Below are 19943 nucleotides of genomic sequence, written 5' to 3'. Positions count from 1 at the left end.
CTTTTTTCTGTCTGAAAAGGTGTGGACAATCAAGCATGTAGGATCAGATGCCAGTTCTATCACTGCTGCCTGTTTCTGTGCTGGTTTTGTCAGTCTTTCTTGCCAGAAGAATCTTTTCCAAGTGCTTGATGCCCTGAATAGTTGCATTKGGCTCTTTGAAAGTGATCCTCCTTTCTGCTGGGTGTGCTTGGCCCTTTTTTCCTTTTTTCCCTTCCCTCTCTCTGTATGCTGCATTCAACTGTCAACATTCTTTCACCTTTATCTGTGCGCTATTTAGGATGTCCATATAAAGTTGCTAAATGGAATTTTTATTGGTCAGCTTAGTTTAATAATCAAACAGTTTCCAGACTGGTTCTATCCAGTGCTGTGTGGATCCATTTGAAGAAAGAGAACCCTCAGTGTTTTGTTTTGTTTTTCCTATGCCCTGCAATTCCTTAGTGTGAGGTTGGGATTTAATTTCTGTAAAAGGGAAGTCAACTACTTGTCTAGATCAAGTAAGACCTTAGTCGTTAGTATATTGTTTTGGAACATCAATATCCTAATTGGAGATTAGTGTATCATATCAAGGTATTGTGTAGAAGGCCACATAGCGTATGGCATAAGTTACCCTTGAAATGTAACACCATGACAAAAAAGAAAGCTGCTTATTGTAGTTGTGTAATAAATAGTTGTTGAACAAAATGTAACTTGGACTTTTAAATAATGATAATCTTTTAAAATCAGAAATTGCCTGGAATTACTGATGTTTGACTTAATTCCAGCAATAGAAATGAGTTAAACTCCTATGGCTTGTACCTTTAGAGTGTGTCAAAGTGTTCTTTTGTTGAACTGAATGATTCGCCCTTGCTGGCTTTTGTTTCTTTGTCCCAAAACTAACAAGTGGCCATACGTGCATTTAATGTGCATTTATTGCCAAAGACAATAAAGGTTTAAAAAGTAAACAGTCTGTAAATCCTCTTTAAGATAGATGCAATTGCTTTATGAATCATCAAGCAGGAACTCTGTGGACCTGGGTGGTTACTGTTTTGCTGGATACTACTCTTGTTTGTAAAGCAGAGTTGCTCAAACTCTGGCCTAGGAGGTGATTGCATAAATTTGCTGTTGCTCGGGGACTGTCTCTTCAAAATACAAATTACAGTGTGTCATTACCCACCCAGGTTTTTATTGGTGCCCTTGAAGCTTTCGGTGAAGCTGGGAGACAAATTGCATCTCAGGAATTTAATGTGGTTATCCGAATATTTATTACCATTCTGTTCCCTGCTGGAGGTAGAGAAGGAGGGTTGTGGCAGGTCCTGTGTAAAGGGAGCACCAAGTCAAACAGGCAGGCGGGACAGGATTCCACTTTTACCTTAATTATGTTGGTGATTTGCTTGCAAAATGACCTCCATATTTCAGGTAGTAGGTACCTTTCTTTTTCAGTTGTATATTTTCGACTTAGCCAGTTGGGAACTAGAGTTAGGGTTTGGTTTAGTTATTCTTTTGTAACTCCATTTCTTTGTGGATTTAAATACCCGATTTATTTTCCGCAGAAAATTGTCGATCTTTGCCTGTTATGGAGTCAGTGTTGCAGAGCTCATCTGTCTGTCAGAGCTCTTAGTGACTTTTCAGCACTCCTCAAAGTCAATGAGAGTTAAGCTTTTCTCAGACTAGATTTACATTTTTTCCCTTTTTTTTTTTAAGAAAGGGATCTTGTTTTCCAGCATCTTAGTACTGCTTCTTCGGGCTTATTTTCCTCAGATTTTATGTTAATGAAGTTGGCATCATCATTCACTGTTTGAGGAGCTTTGCTGTTGGTGATGGTGGAAAACATATGGTAGACAAGACTTCAGAGATATTTTTCAAGACAAACCAAACAAACAGCCTAGCACTATAAAAGCACAAATATCTGAATCACATTCTTCTTCATGCTACAGTGGTGAATTACAGAATAACATTACCTGTGAAGCAATGAATTTGTTGGAAGAAGTTGTAGGGAGGAGAATTTTTAAAATACAATACTGAAACTTTGTCCATGCATGAAAAAATGATGAGGAATTGGTATCAAGTTCTCCTCATTCACAAAATTCCTTGGAAAGAGAAATGAACTGCTTATTTATAAAGTTTCTGTGGAAGTCTTTTGTTTGATTACTATTCTGTGGGGAATTTGGTGTTAATCATTCAGAGATTAAGGGGAAGCAGTTTTAATAAAATATTATATTGATTAACGTTTTTCGTGGTATAAACCAAACTTTGCCTCAGATGGCCAATAATCTTTCAGCAAAGCATTTTATTTCATAACATCTTGGCTTTCCGTTTAATATTAACTCTGTCTCCACAACAGTTTCTTTTTTATCAATGGGCAGAATCTGAACTTGATCCAAGCTAAGAGACTGCAGCCAGGAGAGGATGTGTATCTGTGTTCCTGTCCCAGCGCTCATTGTAGGAAGATCTGGGCGCCGGAGTATTTCAGTGTTTGATGTTACTTTGAAGGGTCRTGTTAAACCCCTTATTTTCTTTTATCTCAAACTACAAATAAGTAAATTGAGAGGTCCAATATGTGAAAGTATGTAAGAGCACAAAACTATCCTAACAAGCTGTTAAGCCTCAAGATATTTGCTGAATGGCTGCAACTGTTTGTGCCTCTACCATTGCCTTGCTCATTAGCATTGGACATGCTACAAAACTTGTCAGTCCCCATTTGCCCATCTGAGTACTAGCATACATGCATTCTCCTACCTCTTGGAAGCTCATGGTCTCAAATCCTAAATTACTTTCCTGTAGTGATTAATTAGCCTGCTGTTTGCTTCAGAAAGATCTGTAAGAGATCCTTGGCTAGATACATTTATTTGATGCAATAAACTGTATCACTCCATGTTGCTGGTGAAATGTGTCTCCAGCCTGAGCTGTTGAAGCAGTCAAGTGACTTTGCCAAAATCTGCTTGGGTCAATTATAAAAAACATAGATATCTATGGCCAATTTTGTGAACCTGATCATGGTCTTTTTTATGTTAATGCAAGAGCATTGATTATGTGAGGTGATAAGTACATCTCTCTTAAAATTGCTAAGTGAATAATGCTAACCTGATCAACAGGAATGTTAGTGTGGCACTTGAAGTGTGGAAGACTTCGATTTCAGGACTCTGTTTTACAAAGTCCAGTTTTATGGAGGTTGTTTTGATTTTGGTTTATTATCAAGTAACGAAAAGGATTAAGATCTATACGTATCTCAAGTGCTGAAGTTGATGCTTCTTATTTTTCCTTCTCCCCTCTCCCCAGCCCTGTAAGCCTTTTGCTGGATTTCAAGGGTCATTTCCTGCTTGCAGAGCTCCTGTTGACATCAGGAGGAGTGTTGTGCAAACATTTGAGTCTTCAGCATGGTCCCTGTTGTCCTTTTTTTTTTTTTTYTTTTTAAACTTCCCCCCAGCCAGCTGAATAAGCACAATTATCCCTGTGGTCTAGTGATAAAAGTCTATACTCACATGGGTGACGGGAACAGCTGGGATTCCGAGGCAGAATCTGACAGAGATGCAGTGCCCTTCTAGCACATCTCCTGTCACCAGTCTTGTCTTTCATGATCCAGATCCAGAAATGTAGCTTTCTTTTTTTCCTTTTTTTTTTTTCTTTTTTTTTGACTCCACTGCTTGGAGGGAGATATACCTGCTTTCTGCCAGGCCACTTTTGGGGAGGTAGTGGCAGGGCCACCAAATCCAAACCAATCTCTCTTTTGGTGTCTGCCTTGTTTTACCTGTACTTTTTTTTTTTCAGTAAAAGGGAGCGAGGCAAGATGAGCCAGAAAAACTAGCTGTTAGGTATATAGATATTTCATTAATCCTAATGTTCCTGTTCTCCCTCTGTACCAGCTGTAGGTTTATTTTACAGAGCTGATCCTATGCAGCAGCTTTTGTTCTTTCTTAGCCATTTGTGCATACTGGGACCATAAGYCACCTTTGTGAACTGTCGGCTTTGGTTGGAGATGTTATTTCATAAACCAATTATTTGAATTCTGAACTAACTAAATTCTTTATGCAGAGGTTGTTGGTAGGGGAGATGTTTGAGTCCGAATCCTTCCCAGTAACAGGAAGTGATCCTTTTACATTTTGTAATATCCATTGCTGGGTCTACAGTGGTGTCTGAAGTAATATTTGTGTACTGGAAGGCCACATTCATGGTCTTAGAGAACAGATCCTGGGTTTTTGTTTTGCTTTTGGTTCACCTCGGAACCTTGGCTGCTCCCTGAAGAAGGTGAGATATGGCCCCAGTTCCTCTTCTTGACAGAGTAGTGCCTAAACGTTTGTACCAGGAACTCTTTACACAACTTTAGTTTAAGCACAAGGGAAGTGCTGTTAGAACCATTTGACATGGGGGCAGGGGGTGCAAAGACCGAAAAAACCTTGGTGACTTTCTGAAAGGTGACCAGACTTCTGTAGCACAGACTCTGATCAATGTCTAACTGAGTGCTTTTAGCAGCCAAAAGATGAATCTTCTCCCTCATATTTCTGATGTGTTTAGTACCTACTCAATGACTGGGACAAACGCATTATGTTATCAAGAATGAGCTTTCCCTGATCAAACGTATACTTTATTAGCCACATAAATGCCAGCATGACTCTCTCATTGCTACAACATATTAAACACCTTGGAAATGTTTCCTTAAACTCTAGGTCAGTCTTATGAAATCCGTCTACTTGAGAATAGGAAATTGGGAGAGTTTCAAGATTTAAACACAAAATATGTGAAGGTAAGGAGAAATATAGATTTCTTTTCTTCCTGCTACTACATACAGCCTCTAATGAAGGGCCTGACCTTGCTCACACTAAGACAATGGAAAATACTTTGCCATTGTTTTTAATGGGAGCAGGGCTGATGGAATTACTTCTGAGTGCTAGAGTTTCATGGGACTGTGCAGATTGGCTTTACAGGGCTGCAGGGGATCCTTTTATTTTCATTGTGATCATGACCCCAGAGTTTCACTGTGAATATTGGGTTCAGGGGAATCCCAAAGTTCAAAGAGGAACATGGTCAAAGCTACTGAGAGATAGGCTTGTCTCTCTTCGTAACCCAAGCAACACATTTGTGTTGAGGTACATGTCACGAGGAAGACCCTGCTGTTTGCATCATTGTGCCACACAGATTCTGCATAGCTCCAGTTTACTTTGGTAAGGGATTTAAATTGTTTAACTCAACGTACTGAAAACGGTCCTGAGTTCTTGGTTGTTTGGTTTGGGGGATAGTCTTTTTTTTCCGCCTCCCCAAAACAGTTCAAATTTAAAACTTGGATCCAGATCTTTGTTCTGAATCCAACCATCAAACCTTCCTCTCCCAAATTCTTGGCTGTTCTGCCTCAGGGCATCTTTTGAGAAGTGGAGATCCGTTGCAAAATTTGGATTCTAATCTGATTTTCAAACGTTTTCCAAATTCAGGCAGTTCCATGTCTGTGTTTTGGCCCATTTTTGGAAGCATGTGGATTTGGATTCCAATTTTGCAGATGTTACCACTGTGACTTGCTTGCTTCTTGAAGCTAGGGTTTGATTTGGGCCTTTCTCAGGTTCATTGGCAACAATGACTTGCTCTCATTTGGTATGGAAGTCCCCAGTAGGAGCATGGACTTCAGAAGATGGGAGCTGAGGGGCCATTAATACTAGCATATCACTTGGAATATACAGAAATATATATTAATGTTAGTTTTTTACTTTGTACTGGGAATTTACCTTATTCCTGCTTTTTGTTGCCAGTTATTGATATAGCTGCACCTTTGCATCCCCCAGAAATGTTCCTATTCTTTGCTCATATATCTACACTGGGTCAGATCCAACATCAATGACTGGCTGGTAATGGCTGGAATCAAGTTTATTTCCCACTGTTGGGTTATGTCAGCTCCATCAGTACAGAAGCGGATGAGCTGGCTTTCATATTTGTTAATCACAGCAGGAAAAACTAGGGCTGGGGCACGGTAGAGACACATTAAAATATACCTTGCATTGTGGATATGGAAGCAGTATAGTGATATTCACATGGTGTGAAACCCAAGATAAGGTGGACATAACTATAGTGCTTCCAGACCAAATCCCAGAATACTGTGCAGGGCTATGTTGTGCACCAGACGTGCCCTGTGAGCAGGGAGTGTTCCTCTCTCACCTTAGGATTTTGACCAACATAGCGATGGGTCTGTTAGGTAGATCCTCTCTTCTCATCATGAATTGGGGTGAGAAACATGTAGGAGGAACAGATCAACTTCCTTTTCCTTCTACGCTGGAAAGCCAAAGTAATCTCGCATGAAAGACCTCTGCGTCACCTTGCTCATCTTGCCATTTTCTTTTCAACAGAGCATAATTCGTGTAGTTTTCCACGATCGACGCTTGCAATACACAGAGCATCAGCAGCTAGAGGGCTGGAGGTGGAGTCGGCCTGGGGACCGCATCCTCGATATAGGTGAGAATGTTACCTTGTGGTTCCTGTGCACTGTATGGAAGGCAGGTGCTGAATGGTGTGTGGTGTGTCCATGTGTGGATACTTCATACTTTGCTTCCTTGGGAGACCTTAAGGTCTTTGGGTGGGAAGGAGATCATAGTAGCGTAGGTCCCAAATAGATGTATCATTGGTGGCTTCACTTTTCACATGCATCTTGTAATTGTATGAAAGTGCTTTCTCTTCTTCAATTTAATATTTTTAAAATTTTAGGGGTTTTCTTCTACAGATATTCCCCTGTCAGTTGGTATCTTGGATCCCAGGGCCAGCCCAACCCAGTTGAACACTGTTGAATTTCTGTGGGATCCATCAAAGAGAGCTTCAGCATTCATTCAGGTAAGAAATAAGTTTTATTCTTGCAGTCGCAAGCATGTGTGACTAGTTTATAGGATACTTGCTAAACTAACCTAATACTGGGGGAATACTGCTTTCTAAGCATGGGGTTTGCTTGGGGAAAGCTGTTCACAAGCTGTTATTTTTGTTCGTTTCCTTTTTCTTGAGTATTTCTAAAACCAAATACCAAGAATCTGTTTTTATGTGTGTGGGGGATGTAGTTAAATCAAAGGATACTTTTCTTTATGCACTGTTTCTCTCTGGGGTCCTTGTTCTTTTAAGTGTTTTGTCCGAAGGAACAGAAGTAAAAACATTTATAACTCTCTGCCTTTTAGTTTCTAGGGAGGAGTCAAAACCTCATGTTCTGGTAGTCCGGTAGTCTGTAAATTCAGGGAGTCTGAAAAATAACCTATTGCAGCTTAAGACCATCTCCAGAGATAAGCACAGCTTTTGTTTTGCCAGGTACATTGTATCAGCACAGAATTTACTCCACGGAAACATGGAGGAGAAAAAGGGGTACCCTTCCGGGTACAAATCGACACCTTTAAACAGAACGAAAATGGTGAATACACAGAACACTTGCATTCTGCAAGCTGCCAGATCAAAGTGTTCAAGGTACGAGGTGGTTTTGGCTTTGTCATCAACAAAATTAAGACACGGAAACCTGCAAAGCTTTTAACATGTTTTGGTCATGATACAAAGTGTGGTGTAAAAGGACAAAGACTTTTAAGTGGGTGTACTTTAAATCTTAAACAGGACTCTTACACACAAAGCTCTAACCTGCCCTGCAAATCTAGCTGAATTCAATTGACACAAGTGCCACATTCAGACTGATGCCAGTCTGTTGTTTCTTGAACACTATAAAAATACTGAGATCTGGGCTGTGTGGATGTCTTAAAATGAACAATATCCCCAAACTGCCATGGGTTGCCATGAAAACTCACCTCAGACTCCTCTGCACAGATTTCTGAGGAATACAGACAGGAGTCTCCAGAAAGCATTTCCCTTCACCTCTTTGTGCCATGAAGATGATGAATATTAAAGACTAAACAAAATACCATCCAGTTTCTCAGGAATATAGAGGCTCTTGTTTTAAGGCCTTTTGAGCCAACATACTACCTTAGTGGTATTTGAGGTAACGACCATGTTTCAGTACTCCTAGGCAATCAATATAGAATGGGAATTTCCAGTTTCTTTGGTTGATTCTTCCAGGGGCAGTGAGAGCGTGGCATCAAGACCTTAAAATCTCTGCTTGATGCAGCAGAGTTCCCCTCCATGCTGCCTGGTACAGAGAAAAATGTTGATGTTCAGTCTTGAAGCTCCTAATCTTTGAATAACATACTTGTAGCCACTTAAGTTTTGCATAGGCCTGTTTTCACAAACCGTCTTCTGCTTCAGTTTGATCCTATGACTGCCATTGTTCCTGTTCCTGGAAAGATGGTACAAATGTCAGTTGAAATACATTCCTCATGGGATGTGTATTCTGAAATAGCTGGTATCAAACCACAGGGCTATGGTCAAACTATTTTGGAATTGCAGCTGTCATTAATGGGGGTATACAAACAGTAGAGATGTTTGACTAAACTTTCGTCGGCAGAATACAGATCTGATCTCGCTCCATATGTAGAATCACCATAAATCTTAAGTAAACTATTGTGAACACATTAGAAAAAAACCTGTTGGCCTCGGTCTCCAATCTTGTCATACTTGGCATAAGGGAAAGCTTGTGCTTGTGCTTGTAGCCTAAAGGAGCAGACAGAAAACAGAAGACTGACAGGGAAAAAATGGAGAAGAAGACCACACAAGAGAAGGAGAAGTATCAGCCTTCCTATGAGACAACCATTCTCACAGAGGTAAAATGTTTTAAACACATGTTGTAGTACTGCAGTATATTGGAAAATAGATTTCAGTGGTAATGCATTTTGACTGAGGCTTAGAGATTGTCTTGTGGAGACTCTTGTGCCAAGGTCTGACTGAAATTGAGAGCTGAGTAAAATGATAAAATGAAATTGAGCGAAGTTATAAACTGTTCATAAAAATTCATAAAATTGCCATTGACATGTAAAAACTTGTGGTACAAAGATACCAGTTGTATGAGGTATTTTCTTCATAACTGGTACAAGCTCATGTGGGAGATGGGACAGTGGAACAGATGAACAGGCTTCTTATTAAATTAGAAGTGTCTTTTTTTTTCCTGTGAATGTGCTTTTGAGACTACTATAATATGCTTGATCTCAGATTCATCTGACTTAYACTCTAGGAATATCTTGAATATCTTGTGTTGTGAATGTGAATATTCTTTGATATTGAGATACGTGTGTTTCTAGTCTCCCCACCCCTGTGTACTCATTACTAAGATATATGCATAAAGTCACCATGAGTTACAGAATTGCTGAGCAAAGGGATTCAAAACAATAGTTCAGAAGTGCTGTTCCACATCCCTGTGGGGATATTTTGTAGTTTGATTTATTTCTTTTTTTTTTTCTTTTTTTTTCTTTCTTTTTTTTTCTTTTTTTTTTTTGAAGTGGCCTGCTGGCTCCAAAAATGAGAATTTTTTTTTTTTGCTTTCTTTCTCTCTTTTTTCCTTAATTTAAACAAACTTCCTTTTTGTGAGATCCAATGCCTCCCACCCAATTTTCCTTTAAGTTGTCAGGAGCGACCAGTGTTCTTTTAATTCAGCATGGTGGCTGTTAATGAGGCTCTTGTGTACACATAGCTAGTTCTACTGAGTTGGCAGGTCCTGAGCTCTTACTGTTAGCTGTGATGCACTTTGACATATTGCACAGGAAAGTGTGGGTTGCTAAAGAGTTAAATATTTGCTAGTGGTGTGTTTGTGGAGATAAAATTCAAAAGCTGCAGCTTGTCTCCCTTTTATCATTACAAAGAAGGATACTACAGAGTGTTTTCTTGATGGGGGAGTTCCACGAGGCTAGATCTATTCTGAAGATTACTGGCATAAATCTGGAACAGAGATACCAATTTTAACTGTGTTACTCTGGCTTCACACCACTGTAATGGAGTATAGAGCTTGACCTGTATTTGTAAAGGTTTTTAGTAGCTTTTGTCTGTCTATCCTGAATTTTCCCCATGTAATACCCATTTATAACTCAAAATCTCTGGCTGCTAGCCAAAGAGCATAACAGACTGCCCCAAATTCTGATCTTTCGCTGGTATAAACCTGAAACAATGCCACTGGAGTGTGTTTGTCACTCTTGTCTGGATTTAATTAGGGATTTCTAATTGAGACCATGGGTATTTCTGTGTCATTGCTGCCTTCAGTCTGAGTTGACTTACTGGCGTTGCTCTGACTTACAGCTGTGCACACTTTGGCCCAGTGTTATTTGGGGACAGGCTTTGTGAAATGAGAGAAATGTGGAATGCACAACTGGAATCAATCTGGCCCCCTGACAGCCTGCTTGGAGTCGATCATAGAAAATCCATGGCCTGTCTCCTCCTCCCAGCAGGAGTGATGAGCTGAAGTTAGTGGCGTGGCAAGAACATAAAAGTGGTATGAGTGGAGAATCAAATCCTTTATTTTCAACCTTATGAAAGTGTCCCTGCTGCCTTTCTTTCAGTGCTCTCCTTGGCCAGATATGCCTTATCAAATGAACAATGTTCCATCTCCAAGCTACAACAGTTCTCCAAACAGCTTCAACCTTGGAGATGGGTATGTAACAAATAAATGCTTTATCTTTCCTGTTGATACAGTAGCCTGCTTGTGCATCCGTTTTGTATGCCCATATATTTTGTACCTTTAAAAGGTCAAAGTATGTCTCTCAGCACCCTTTATAGAAAGTGATATGTATTTCTCCCAAAAACTTCAGCACCTTCTAGCCAGGAATTCTCTGTATTGCACAGTACTCCTTGTACGTCCACTGGGTATGTGGGTGGCTGGGAAGAGAGCATTAGAGGGCTACTAGGGCAATTCATTTCGTGAATTTCTCCTCATGTTGGACCTTGTTTCAGCAATTCCAAGTATCTTCTAAGAAATGTATTAAGCACATTTTATGGCATTTGGCACCTTTACAGAGTTGGTATTTTTTGTTCTATTTCTATCTTGAGATGCTTTGTGATAGTGTGCTGAATTCTGAGTTGAAAAGGCTTTGAAGAAATTCTCTCTGGAGCAAAATAGTCTGGATTCCAAGGACCTGTTCTAGAATGAAGGTTGAAGATGGCAGGTTTAATACTGCCTTCATGAAGAAGCAGCTTAAGTGGTCCTGAAACATTGAGATATAGTTGCCTGCTGTAATATTCACCAAAGTCACTTAGTAACTTTTGAGTATTCTCTGTAACATATTTTCCCCTCAGAATTTGGCCTAGGACTTTTCTCCTCTAGAATTCTACAGCCTTGTCAGCTTCCTGTATAGCTCGTTAACTAATTGATAGAAGAGAACTTTTGTCTCCCTAGAAGCCCATGACTTCTACTTTTGACACTAGAGGGTGGATTTCCTGAACTGCGAGTGTTTTTTAATGAATGTGTAGTGAAGCTGTCTATCAGAAGAATAGGTAGTTAGAGAAGGAGGAGTGATTATATCACAGATTTTCAGTGGATGACTTACACTCATGAATAAGGACCATTACTTACTGAAATAGCAACACATTTGTGTCTAATATGATTTAATAACAACTGCATTTGAAATAGCATCAGGTTTGTGTTACAAGGTCCTTCTCTTTTTTTTTTTTTTTTTTTTGGAGAATCCTTAATACACAATGGGTTTTGTCACTCATAAAATGTATGAGTTTGGTCATTATGTCAGCTCAAAACTTGCATGGATGATACAACATTCGTGAGCCACCTATTTTCTCTCAATGTTGAGTAAGATCTTAATTGAACAACAAAAAGCTCAAACTGGAGTGGCGAGGGGGGATTTTGGTGTGAATATTTTTGACCCAGTATTTAGAGACATTTTTCTTAATCTAAGAGAAAGAAAAATGCCAAGTGGGTATGAAACTTATATCAGTTGAGTCAATTTTAGGAGGGAAAAGAGGATGGACAATACAAGGTAAAATACAAAAATAATGATTTTCTCTTCCAACTTTATGTAATTTTTTTTAGCAACAGTTCTCCAACCCACCAAGTGGAGCTCCTGCCTCCCAGCAATGATGTAAGTATGAGATCATGTTAATGTGGTGCTTTTCTTTTTTTAGGACACTGGTGAACAGTTCATTTCAAGACCTTCTTATTCTTTTTGCAATGTAGCATCTCCTTCCTTCTGCTTCTATTCAAGATGCCCAGCAGTGGCTACATCGTAATAGGTTTTCTCCATTCTGTAGACTCTTCTCAAGTTTTTCGGGTGAGTTTAAACAGTCCAAATATTTTTTCTTATTCTGTTCTGTGAGGGGAGCTCATGCTTCCTATGCATAGCATCTGCTGCTGGCGACTATGGAAGGGACTATTGGTCTTACCCATTGTGATGGTTCTCTAGTTTTAGGTTAGTTAGTATTTGCTAGAACGGATTCCAGCATCAGAATAAATTAGGTTGGAAGGATTCATTGAGATCACTAGGTCCATGCCCCTGCTTGAAGCAAGTAACTGGAATTAGATAGAGTTTCTCGGGGCTTTGTCCAGTTGAATATCTCCAAGGCTAGAGATTCTACAACCTGTCTGAACAAGCTCTTCAAATATTTAATTACTTTTGTAGTGAAAAGCTTCTCCTTGTATCTAATCAATATTTACCATCTTCCAACTTTTGTCAGCTGTCTCTCGTGCTGTCACTGTGAACCTTTAAGAAGAGACTGGTTTCATCTTCGTTATACCTTCCTATTAAGTACTGGTAAACACCAGTAAGATGGTAGAAGGGGTAAGGGGCCAAGAATTACAGACTTTTGAAAACCTGTACCAGGCTTCCAATGTGCTTGTAAGGTGCTAAAATAGCCTGGTGAAGGTGGCAATAGGAGAGAAAACTGGGCTATTTAGTTAAATAGCTAGCTTTTATCTATGCTGGCTAGAGTATCCTCCTGTGAACCACTGCTCTTCTGGCTGCTTCCAGCTTTCTGTTTCACAGTGATTGATGTGCAGTATACACCTCTTTAAATTTGCAACATCTCTTGGAAGAGCTCTCTGATTCAGTTTTGTAGATTTTCTCTCCCCCCACAAAGCTTCTGCTGCTCTTACACACAATTTGGAAGTTAAAGTTTGCTTAACTTCTGAACAAAATACATTTTAAATATGTAGGTGCTGATTTACTGAAAATGTCCAAAGAAGATTTTGTTCAAATCTGTGGGCCTGCTGATGGAATTCGTCTCTTTAATGCAATCAAAGGAAGGTCTGTATTCTTCTTTTGTTTTGTTTTAAATATTGTGACAACATCCCTTGGTGTCTCCAGTGTTAACAAGTACCATTCAAACATATGTAACAGGTAGGCCTCTTCTGTCATAGTTCAAAGACATCATCATAGAGGCTGGAGTTCATAGTGGAGTTCAGATCCCGAGCAGCTCAGAAATGCTCCCAAACTCAGACCCAAGTAAAACTGAAGCAGCATAATGTGGATCTCCAGTGGTTCATTTGCTATCACCTGTAGCTTTGGTCCGATTCATATGAGACACAATCGAACACAAAATCTGAACCTTCAGGTAACTTTCAGACGTACTTAGATGGCCATAACGTCGTAAATTCTCCATCTGGGCAGGGTTAAAACCATTCAATGAAAGCGTAGCAAACCTCTTGGCAAGTGCTAAATACTTTTTTGTCTTACTTGATCCTGAAGATATTAGGGTGTTGCACTGTACCATCCTATCCCAGAAGGACTCTTAATACACCTCCTAAGACACCTTGTCACCAGATTTGAGACTGTTCCTTAGCTATTTTTGTAAGGCCTGATTGATTCCATATTTCAGTGTTTGGTTATTTATTGGAACAATTTACTAAACTCACCACTGTTTTCTATTAATCCATAGAAATGTAAGACCCAAAATGACAATTTATGTTTGTCAAGAGCCTGAGCAAAACCGGTCTCATCTTCATCAGAAACGAGAAAATGGAGATGGCAGTCTGTGTGGTGAGTTTTTAATATGGATATTGTTAAGCACTTGTCTGCTGAGAAYGCTGCTTTGGACCTTTGCTCCCATGTGGAACAGCTTGGCATCCTGTATGCTTAAGGAGAACAAATTTGTCTCGTTTTTGACACTTTTAGGCCAGTTTCAAGGCTGCTGAGTCCACCTTGAGTGCCATCAACCTGGGGAATAGACTCAACTTGTCTGAAATTTGGTTGGAGGGGGAGAAAAATCTCCAGTACAGGGCAGCTTGAAGGCTTGCTGGTCAACTGTATTGCAGGCCTACTGGTCAAGCATACGTAGTTGTCTGCCAATTTAATATTACACTAAAGGACAATGATTTAATTTCTCCCCCTCTTCCCAACCAGGCCTGTGCATGAGGAAAGTCGCTGATCTTTATAAGACATTTCTTAGCAGGCATTTAACATTTTTTGTTAATGTTGCTTCTTTTTTTGAAGTCATTGGGACTGCCTAAATGAGAGATGACCTCAGTTCACAGACTTCATGGTTTGTAATTATTTTGTCCCAATCTGGATATATTTCCTTCCAGAATTTGCAAAAACATTTTTGCTTTTAGTTAGGTGCTTCAGATAGCAATGTCTTTTGAAGCATGAGGTGTAAATATCTGTATGTTCTGTGGTATAAGAGTATATTTATAAAAGCATATATACTTATAAAAGTATAAGTATACTTTTGTAAAGTAATAGGCAAAAGATACTTTCACTGTTTTTCTGAGAGTGACCTATGAAATATCACGCCTATGATATCTGTCAGATTTGATACTGTCCCAGTTAGACAATAAAGTTTGTACATTTGACATCTGAAATCATTGTTTAATCAGTTGCTCACGCCATCAGTAGGTCTTGTTAAAAAGCCCAGGGGAGGTGCACGTGGACAGCAGCTCTAATGAAAGCTTGAGAAGAAAAAAAAAAACACTTTTCCTCCTTAAAAAATTAACAAGAACTTTATGTGGTTGGCATTGTAATATAAAAGCTAGTAACTCTATAAATTAATCCAGGAAATAAAACGAAACAGTATCAGTAAAAAAAGGTTTGTATTTGAGAATGCAAGCTATGTACACCTAATATCTTAAATTTGAGTTATAGTAATGTACAGAATATCATAGCAAAGGCACTGTCATTTTCTTACAAGGGCCATAGTGTTAAAATCTACTATGACATCCACAGTTTGTTTGTAGATTATGGCTTGTTGGAAGATACTGTGAAAAATTGAAGCTAATTATGTCTTGGAGTGAGGTTCTAATTCAGAAAAAGTCAGTTTTTGGAAACTTGCAATTCCTATCTCAAAACCTTCTCCAGAAGTATGGTAGAATGAGAATGAAACCTTTGCATAGTTCTTGCACACTGAGTGTCAATCAGGCACAGCTTCTCTACCATATGGTTTCTACCAGTTGGATCAGATTGAAAATTAATTCTGTTTTCTATAGTTGTCCAGTACATTGTTAACTAAGCTTGTTTTTCTGCTCTCCAGATTTGTACCTCGATCTTAAACCCATTTGGTTGTTTGATGTTGAGCATCATGTTGTCTGTAGTAACTAGTCTCTCCAACTTGTTGCAGTGTATCATGCAATCTTCTTGGAAGAGCTGACGACCCTGGAATTACTTGAGAAGATTGCAAACTTGTACAGCATTTCTCCACAGCAGATAAATAGAATCTATCGGCAGGGACCCACGGGGATCCATGTGTTAGTGAGCAATGAGGTAAGGGGGGTGGTGGGGTGTCAAAGTCAGGATCTGAGATATCAGAGCCGTAACAGCTGTTGTCTGATTTCCTGAAGTTAGAATGACCATTGTGGAATGAATCTTCAAGGAAACTTGTAAGCTTATCAATGCTAAAAAGTTAAAGATGTTAAAAGTTAAATGCTTAGTGCAAATCATTCATGCATACCATTGATTTTGGTGTGATCTTGAGATCTTTGCTTTTTAAGAGAAGCTATTGAAAACACACATTTTTCTTYTCACTTTGGGTGATTGAGCAAATTCTGAAGTGAAGATCTGAGGCAAGATCTTTAAAAGCTAAACAGAAAAATTACCTGAAAAGGACAAGTTTTAAAATCTGTGGGCAAGTAGTATACAGCCACTGGGTCAGAATGAGTGCTGCATAAGGGCATACAAATATTTCATGGACCTCTCTAGCTGTTTGTGTCCCATTACATGCTGACTTCATTAGTCCATTCCATTAACTTGCAGGTTAATAGAGAGTTGCCCTTCTTCCTCTTTTTTCCCCTAAATGACTTATTCATGCACCAGAATCACTTAAGAAGCTTCATTTAGAAGAAACATTGTTAAAACAAATGAAGCAGAGCATAGGTCTCAACCAGAGCCTAAACTGAAGGCTGTAATGCTTATTCCTAAACTCTCCTTGCTGTTTTGGCTTGATTAAATCTGAAACCTTAATACTTTACGGACATAAAGTGCTTGGAGGCAACTCTACATAGGGGAATTGCCTCAACCAACTTAGGTATAAGGGAGCTATAAGTATTTAAGTCATTTATTAACAGCATCTAGTGGTGGTGGTTTTTTTTTTTTTTTTTTGTTCTAGTATATAGTGCTAAGAGTGAGGCATTGCATGAATCTATTTCATGCATTGTTAGGCACAGGCAAACAGGCCAGTGAAGTTGGATTTGTGGGATGGAGGAGGATGGAGGAGGGGTAGGTGTTCAGCTGAAAAAAGGAGAGTAGGGAGATGAGTCTGAGGTGAAAAGCATGTTTGGTGTGATAACTTGCAGCTGGAGAATCCTCCGCTTGAACAGCATTCAGTAGCTAGAAGGCTTTCACTTAAAGATGGATTTTGTGGGCCCATCATGAAGGGTTCTGATCACCTCCCTTCCAAAGTYAGGTGTCCGTGTCTGCTCCATCTGTAGGAGATACCTCCAGAGGGTAATTTACCTCTTTTATCTGAGAGAGCCACTTTGGGATGGCATGAAAGATTGACTATGGATGAAATAATTAAATGAGTAGTACAGATTGGAGTGAGTTCAATCTCTTAACACCATCTCCTTACTTAGAGGTCTCACTAGAACCTGTTTTGAAGATCTGGTTGCTTCTCATGAATAACTAAAATAACTTTGGATTCTGATCTTACCTGCCATGATCTGACTTGCCTCTCGTTGGAGCTTGGTTAAGATGTGTGTGCCTTGGTAGATATAAGCAGGTGGGTGATTCCTGCAAGCACAGCATCTGTACTTAGTCCAGTCAGAATAAACAGATGAATGCTGCTGAGATGACTACATAGGAACAGTATTCCTTTATTTATCGAGGAGTCCATTTCTCAGTGCTGACCACCTCCAGATATTAACTGAGACGCTAATAAAAACTATAACAAGCTTTATGCTCAAGCTGGATATGTGTGTGTGTGTGTGTGTGTGTGTGTGTGTGTGTGTGCACGCCCTTGTGTGTATGTATTACCTGTGCTAGACTTCAGGAGAGCAATTGTCTCCATCCAGTCTAAACTGGTACTGCTTCCTTGAAGGCAATTAAGAGCATGAGCTTTAAAGGATCTGGCTGGAGTGGGGTAAGAACTTACAGGATCAAGACAAGCAAAGAGGATGGTAAAATGCTGAAAAAGCCAGATCAGTTCACAGGAAGCAATTAAATACAAGCCTCTCTTAAGCACATTAGCAACTGCAAGAACACTAATTAATCACTTGTGTACTTCATTGCTCTTGCAGGCAAGGAGAGTGAGTGAATGAGAACTGTGTAGGCCTAGACACTAGTTGTTTGATAACTTTTCTTTAAGATTTATACTAGTATTGAATGAATTGAACCTAACTAAATTGCTAAAAACATTTTGTGCTGACTTCTTTTTCTTCTGCCGCTCAGATGGTGCAGAACTTCCAAGATGAATCCTGTTTTGTTATCAGCACATTAAAAGGTATGTATTGCTGCTGCTATCACACACACTTCTAAAGATAATTTCACCTTTCCTTTAAATATTTTTACCAATTTTATAATCTCAGTGTCTATATCCTGAAGAGAGAAATAATCTAATTTGGTGGCAGTGAGTGGTGCTATACAAATTTGAGAGATTGATTGTTACGCTTTCCTCTCAGTTACACTGTTATAGAGCTTGCCTGGTTCTATTGATGTCACTGATGTAAATGAGCAGAACATCCCCTAGTAAAATGCTAAAAGATGACAGTTGATGTCTTGTATTTTTTATGCAAATTATTTGAGTTAGATGTGCGACATCACCTTCATGAAGGGGTTGTGGAACAAGAGCTCAAACTATCTAAACCTGGAGCTAGACATCTGTGCTGTTTCTTAAAAGCAATCAAAAATGCTTTGCCTTTCTTTGTTACAGCTGAAAGCAATGACGGCTACCACATCATCTTGAAATGACCATGCTGCATAGAAAGACTAAATTTTAGTGCCTCACTGAGATTGCTACAACGTAGACTGGAAACATGAAGAACYTTCTGGATGAAATGCTCCTATGACCTAGGAATTACCATCTTAAGGAAGGAGATTGCTTTTACTGATACACATTTTATTTTGTTTTATTTGGGAATTGGAGCTGAGAACATTCTCAAAACTTATACATGTTTCTTCCTCCCTCCCTTCCTCTCCAGACTTAGAAATTGTTGAGGTTTCTGCTTATTGCTTTGAAACACCTGAWAATGAAAGATAAACAAAACCCAATTCTCTAGACCCCCTCATGGTTGGGTGAATTGATTTACATACAGTTCTGAGTGCTCTCCTGCTTTCAAAACACAGAACCCCCAGGCTGACAAATATGGGCTCCCAGGGGCTTCTCTTTTACTTTCTTTGAGATGGAGGGCTTGGGGCTAACTCCAAGAGCAGATCAGGCAATGCAGAAGTTGGATTTTGTGCCCAGTCCCCACCCAAAGTGTCAGCCCTGGAAGCCCACACTTAGGTGCTGCCTAMCTGTAGATGTTCTCAGACATGATTATGTACGGAGAGAATGTGTGCCTGTACAACAGGATAATTTTACAGGGTTCAGGAGAGGACATACAACCTGAAGCAAGTAGTTCAATCCTGTACTTTAGTTTTAGAATGGCCTCTTTGAATAGMATATGTGAGGGTTTTCTGAGGAAATGTTTTGAACATTGAAAGTATAGAGCTCATGACAAATTATGTTGCGGATTTGTTCTGTTCTGAAAAGCATTAATTAATTGCTATTTTTGCTATAACTGGTGGCTAGGTTTTATGGTCTTGATGATTTTCTCCTGTTACTAAAGCAAGTAGAAATAAGTTTTGATTGAATTCAGGTAATGAATAATCTTAGTTGCTGCTTCTTAGACTTTTGCTCTTTCACTCCTGTGTCCTGTTTTAACTATCTACAACTACAGTCAACTCCACCCTTCCTTGGTCTTTTGGGATGCCATCCAGGCTTGACTAAGAGGAAAAAGTGACCTCCATGATATCAAGGATGGAACTGCATCACACCTTTGCACACATCATAGATAGAGTCATTTCGGTTTTGGCACCTAATTAATATTAGCGTCTCCCAAAGTGAATGTCCATCTAGCATGAAATTCTCTTGCTTTAACATTTCATTTTGTTCTGAAATAAGATGAAAAGCCGAAATATCAGAAAAAAAAAAAAACTCTTGGAAAGGAAAATTTTCAAAAAAGCAGTCTTTGGAAAATGCTGAACAAAATGTTCTAGCATTTCAGAATGGAAACATTTAATGAAATCCATTTGACCCTTAGAAGAGCCTCAGTTTGCACTACGGTTGCAGACCTCAGAACTTACCATTCAAATGCTCCACGCTCCGTGTCTCCCCGGGGGGGCTGAGCTCTCTGGCTGGACTACGGATCCCATGATGCACTGTCGTGGGTTAGTCACAGAGGGAATGCGTCAGGAAAGCTGGAGGGGTGCCCGGGAGTCCAGTCTTCTGGGAAGGATGGAGACATGCAGCGGTTGAATTACAGCTCCCAACTGACACTGGAGGAATCYGACAGGCACGGATTAATACTTGTCTGACAGAAATGAAATGCTTCAAGTTTCCCCCGCAGAAATAAACAGCATAATATTGAGGAAAATCAACCATTTTTCATTAAAAGCATCAAGTTTTGCGTAAAAACCCACTTAGCCACACCATTTTTGTACAACAAAAAAAATACAGGAATAGAAAAAATGTGTTACAATGGGAAAACCTCCAGCCAGCTTGACTAATTGAGTAATGCT

The 19943-nt window shown here is 39.5% G+C and overlaps 1 protein-coding gene across 1 annotated transcript in view; it reads left to right on the top strand.

The window, feature by feature from the left end:
• Positions 1–19074, top strand: part of TFCP2L1 (transcription factor CP2 like 1) — a 32886-nt gene extending 13812 nt beyond the window's left edge. Inside the window, exons 3-15 of the mRNA XM_026034973.1 lie at positions 4641–4717; positions 6303–6408; positions 6674–6780; positions 7240–7392; positions 8520–8630; positions 10353–10444; positions 11834–11882; positions 11978–12071; positions 12953–13043; positions 13675–13775; positions 15349–15491; positions 17613–17664; positions 18094–19074. Coding sequence (XP_025890758.1) covers positions 4641–4717; positions 6303–6408; positions 6674–6780; positions 7240–7392; positions 8520–8630; positions 10353–10444; positions 11834–11882; positions 11978–12071; positions 12953–13043; positions 13675–13775; positions 15349–15491; positions 17613–17664; positions 18094–18131 — 1214 coding nt within the window. The 3' untranslated portion in view covers positions 18132–19074. The remainder of the gene's footprint in view (positions 1–4640; positions 4718–6302; positions 6409–6673; positions 6781–7239; positions 7393–8519; positions 8631–10352; positions 10445–11833; positions 11883–11977; positions 12072–12952; positions 13044–13674; positions 13776–15348; positions 15492–17612; positions 17665–18093) is intronic.
• Positions 19075–19943: the final 869 nt, after the last annotated feature.

The sequence above is a fragment of the Nothoprocta perdicaria genome, unplaced genomic scaffold, assembly GCF_003342845.1.
Source record: "Nothoprocta perdicaria isolate Ctin4 unplaced genomic scaffold, notPer1 scaffold_0, whole genome shotgun sequence".
Lineage (NCBI taxonomy): Eukaryota > Metazoa > Chordata > Aves > Tinamiformes > Tinamidae > Nothoprocta > Nothoprocta perdicaria.
The sequence above is the reverse complement of the archived record's forward strand: the minus strand, read 5'-3'. Positions and strand labels throughout refer to the sequence as shown.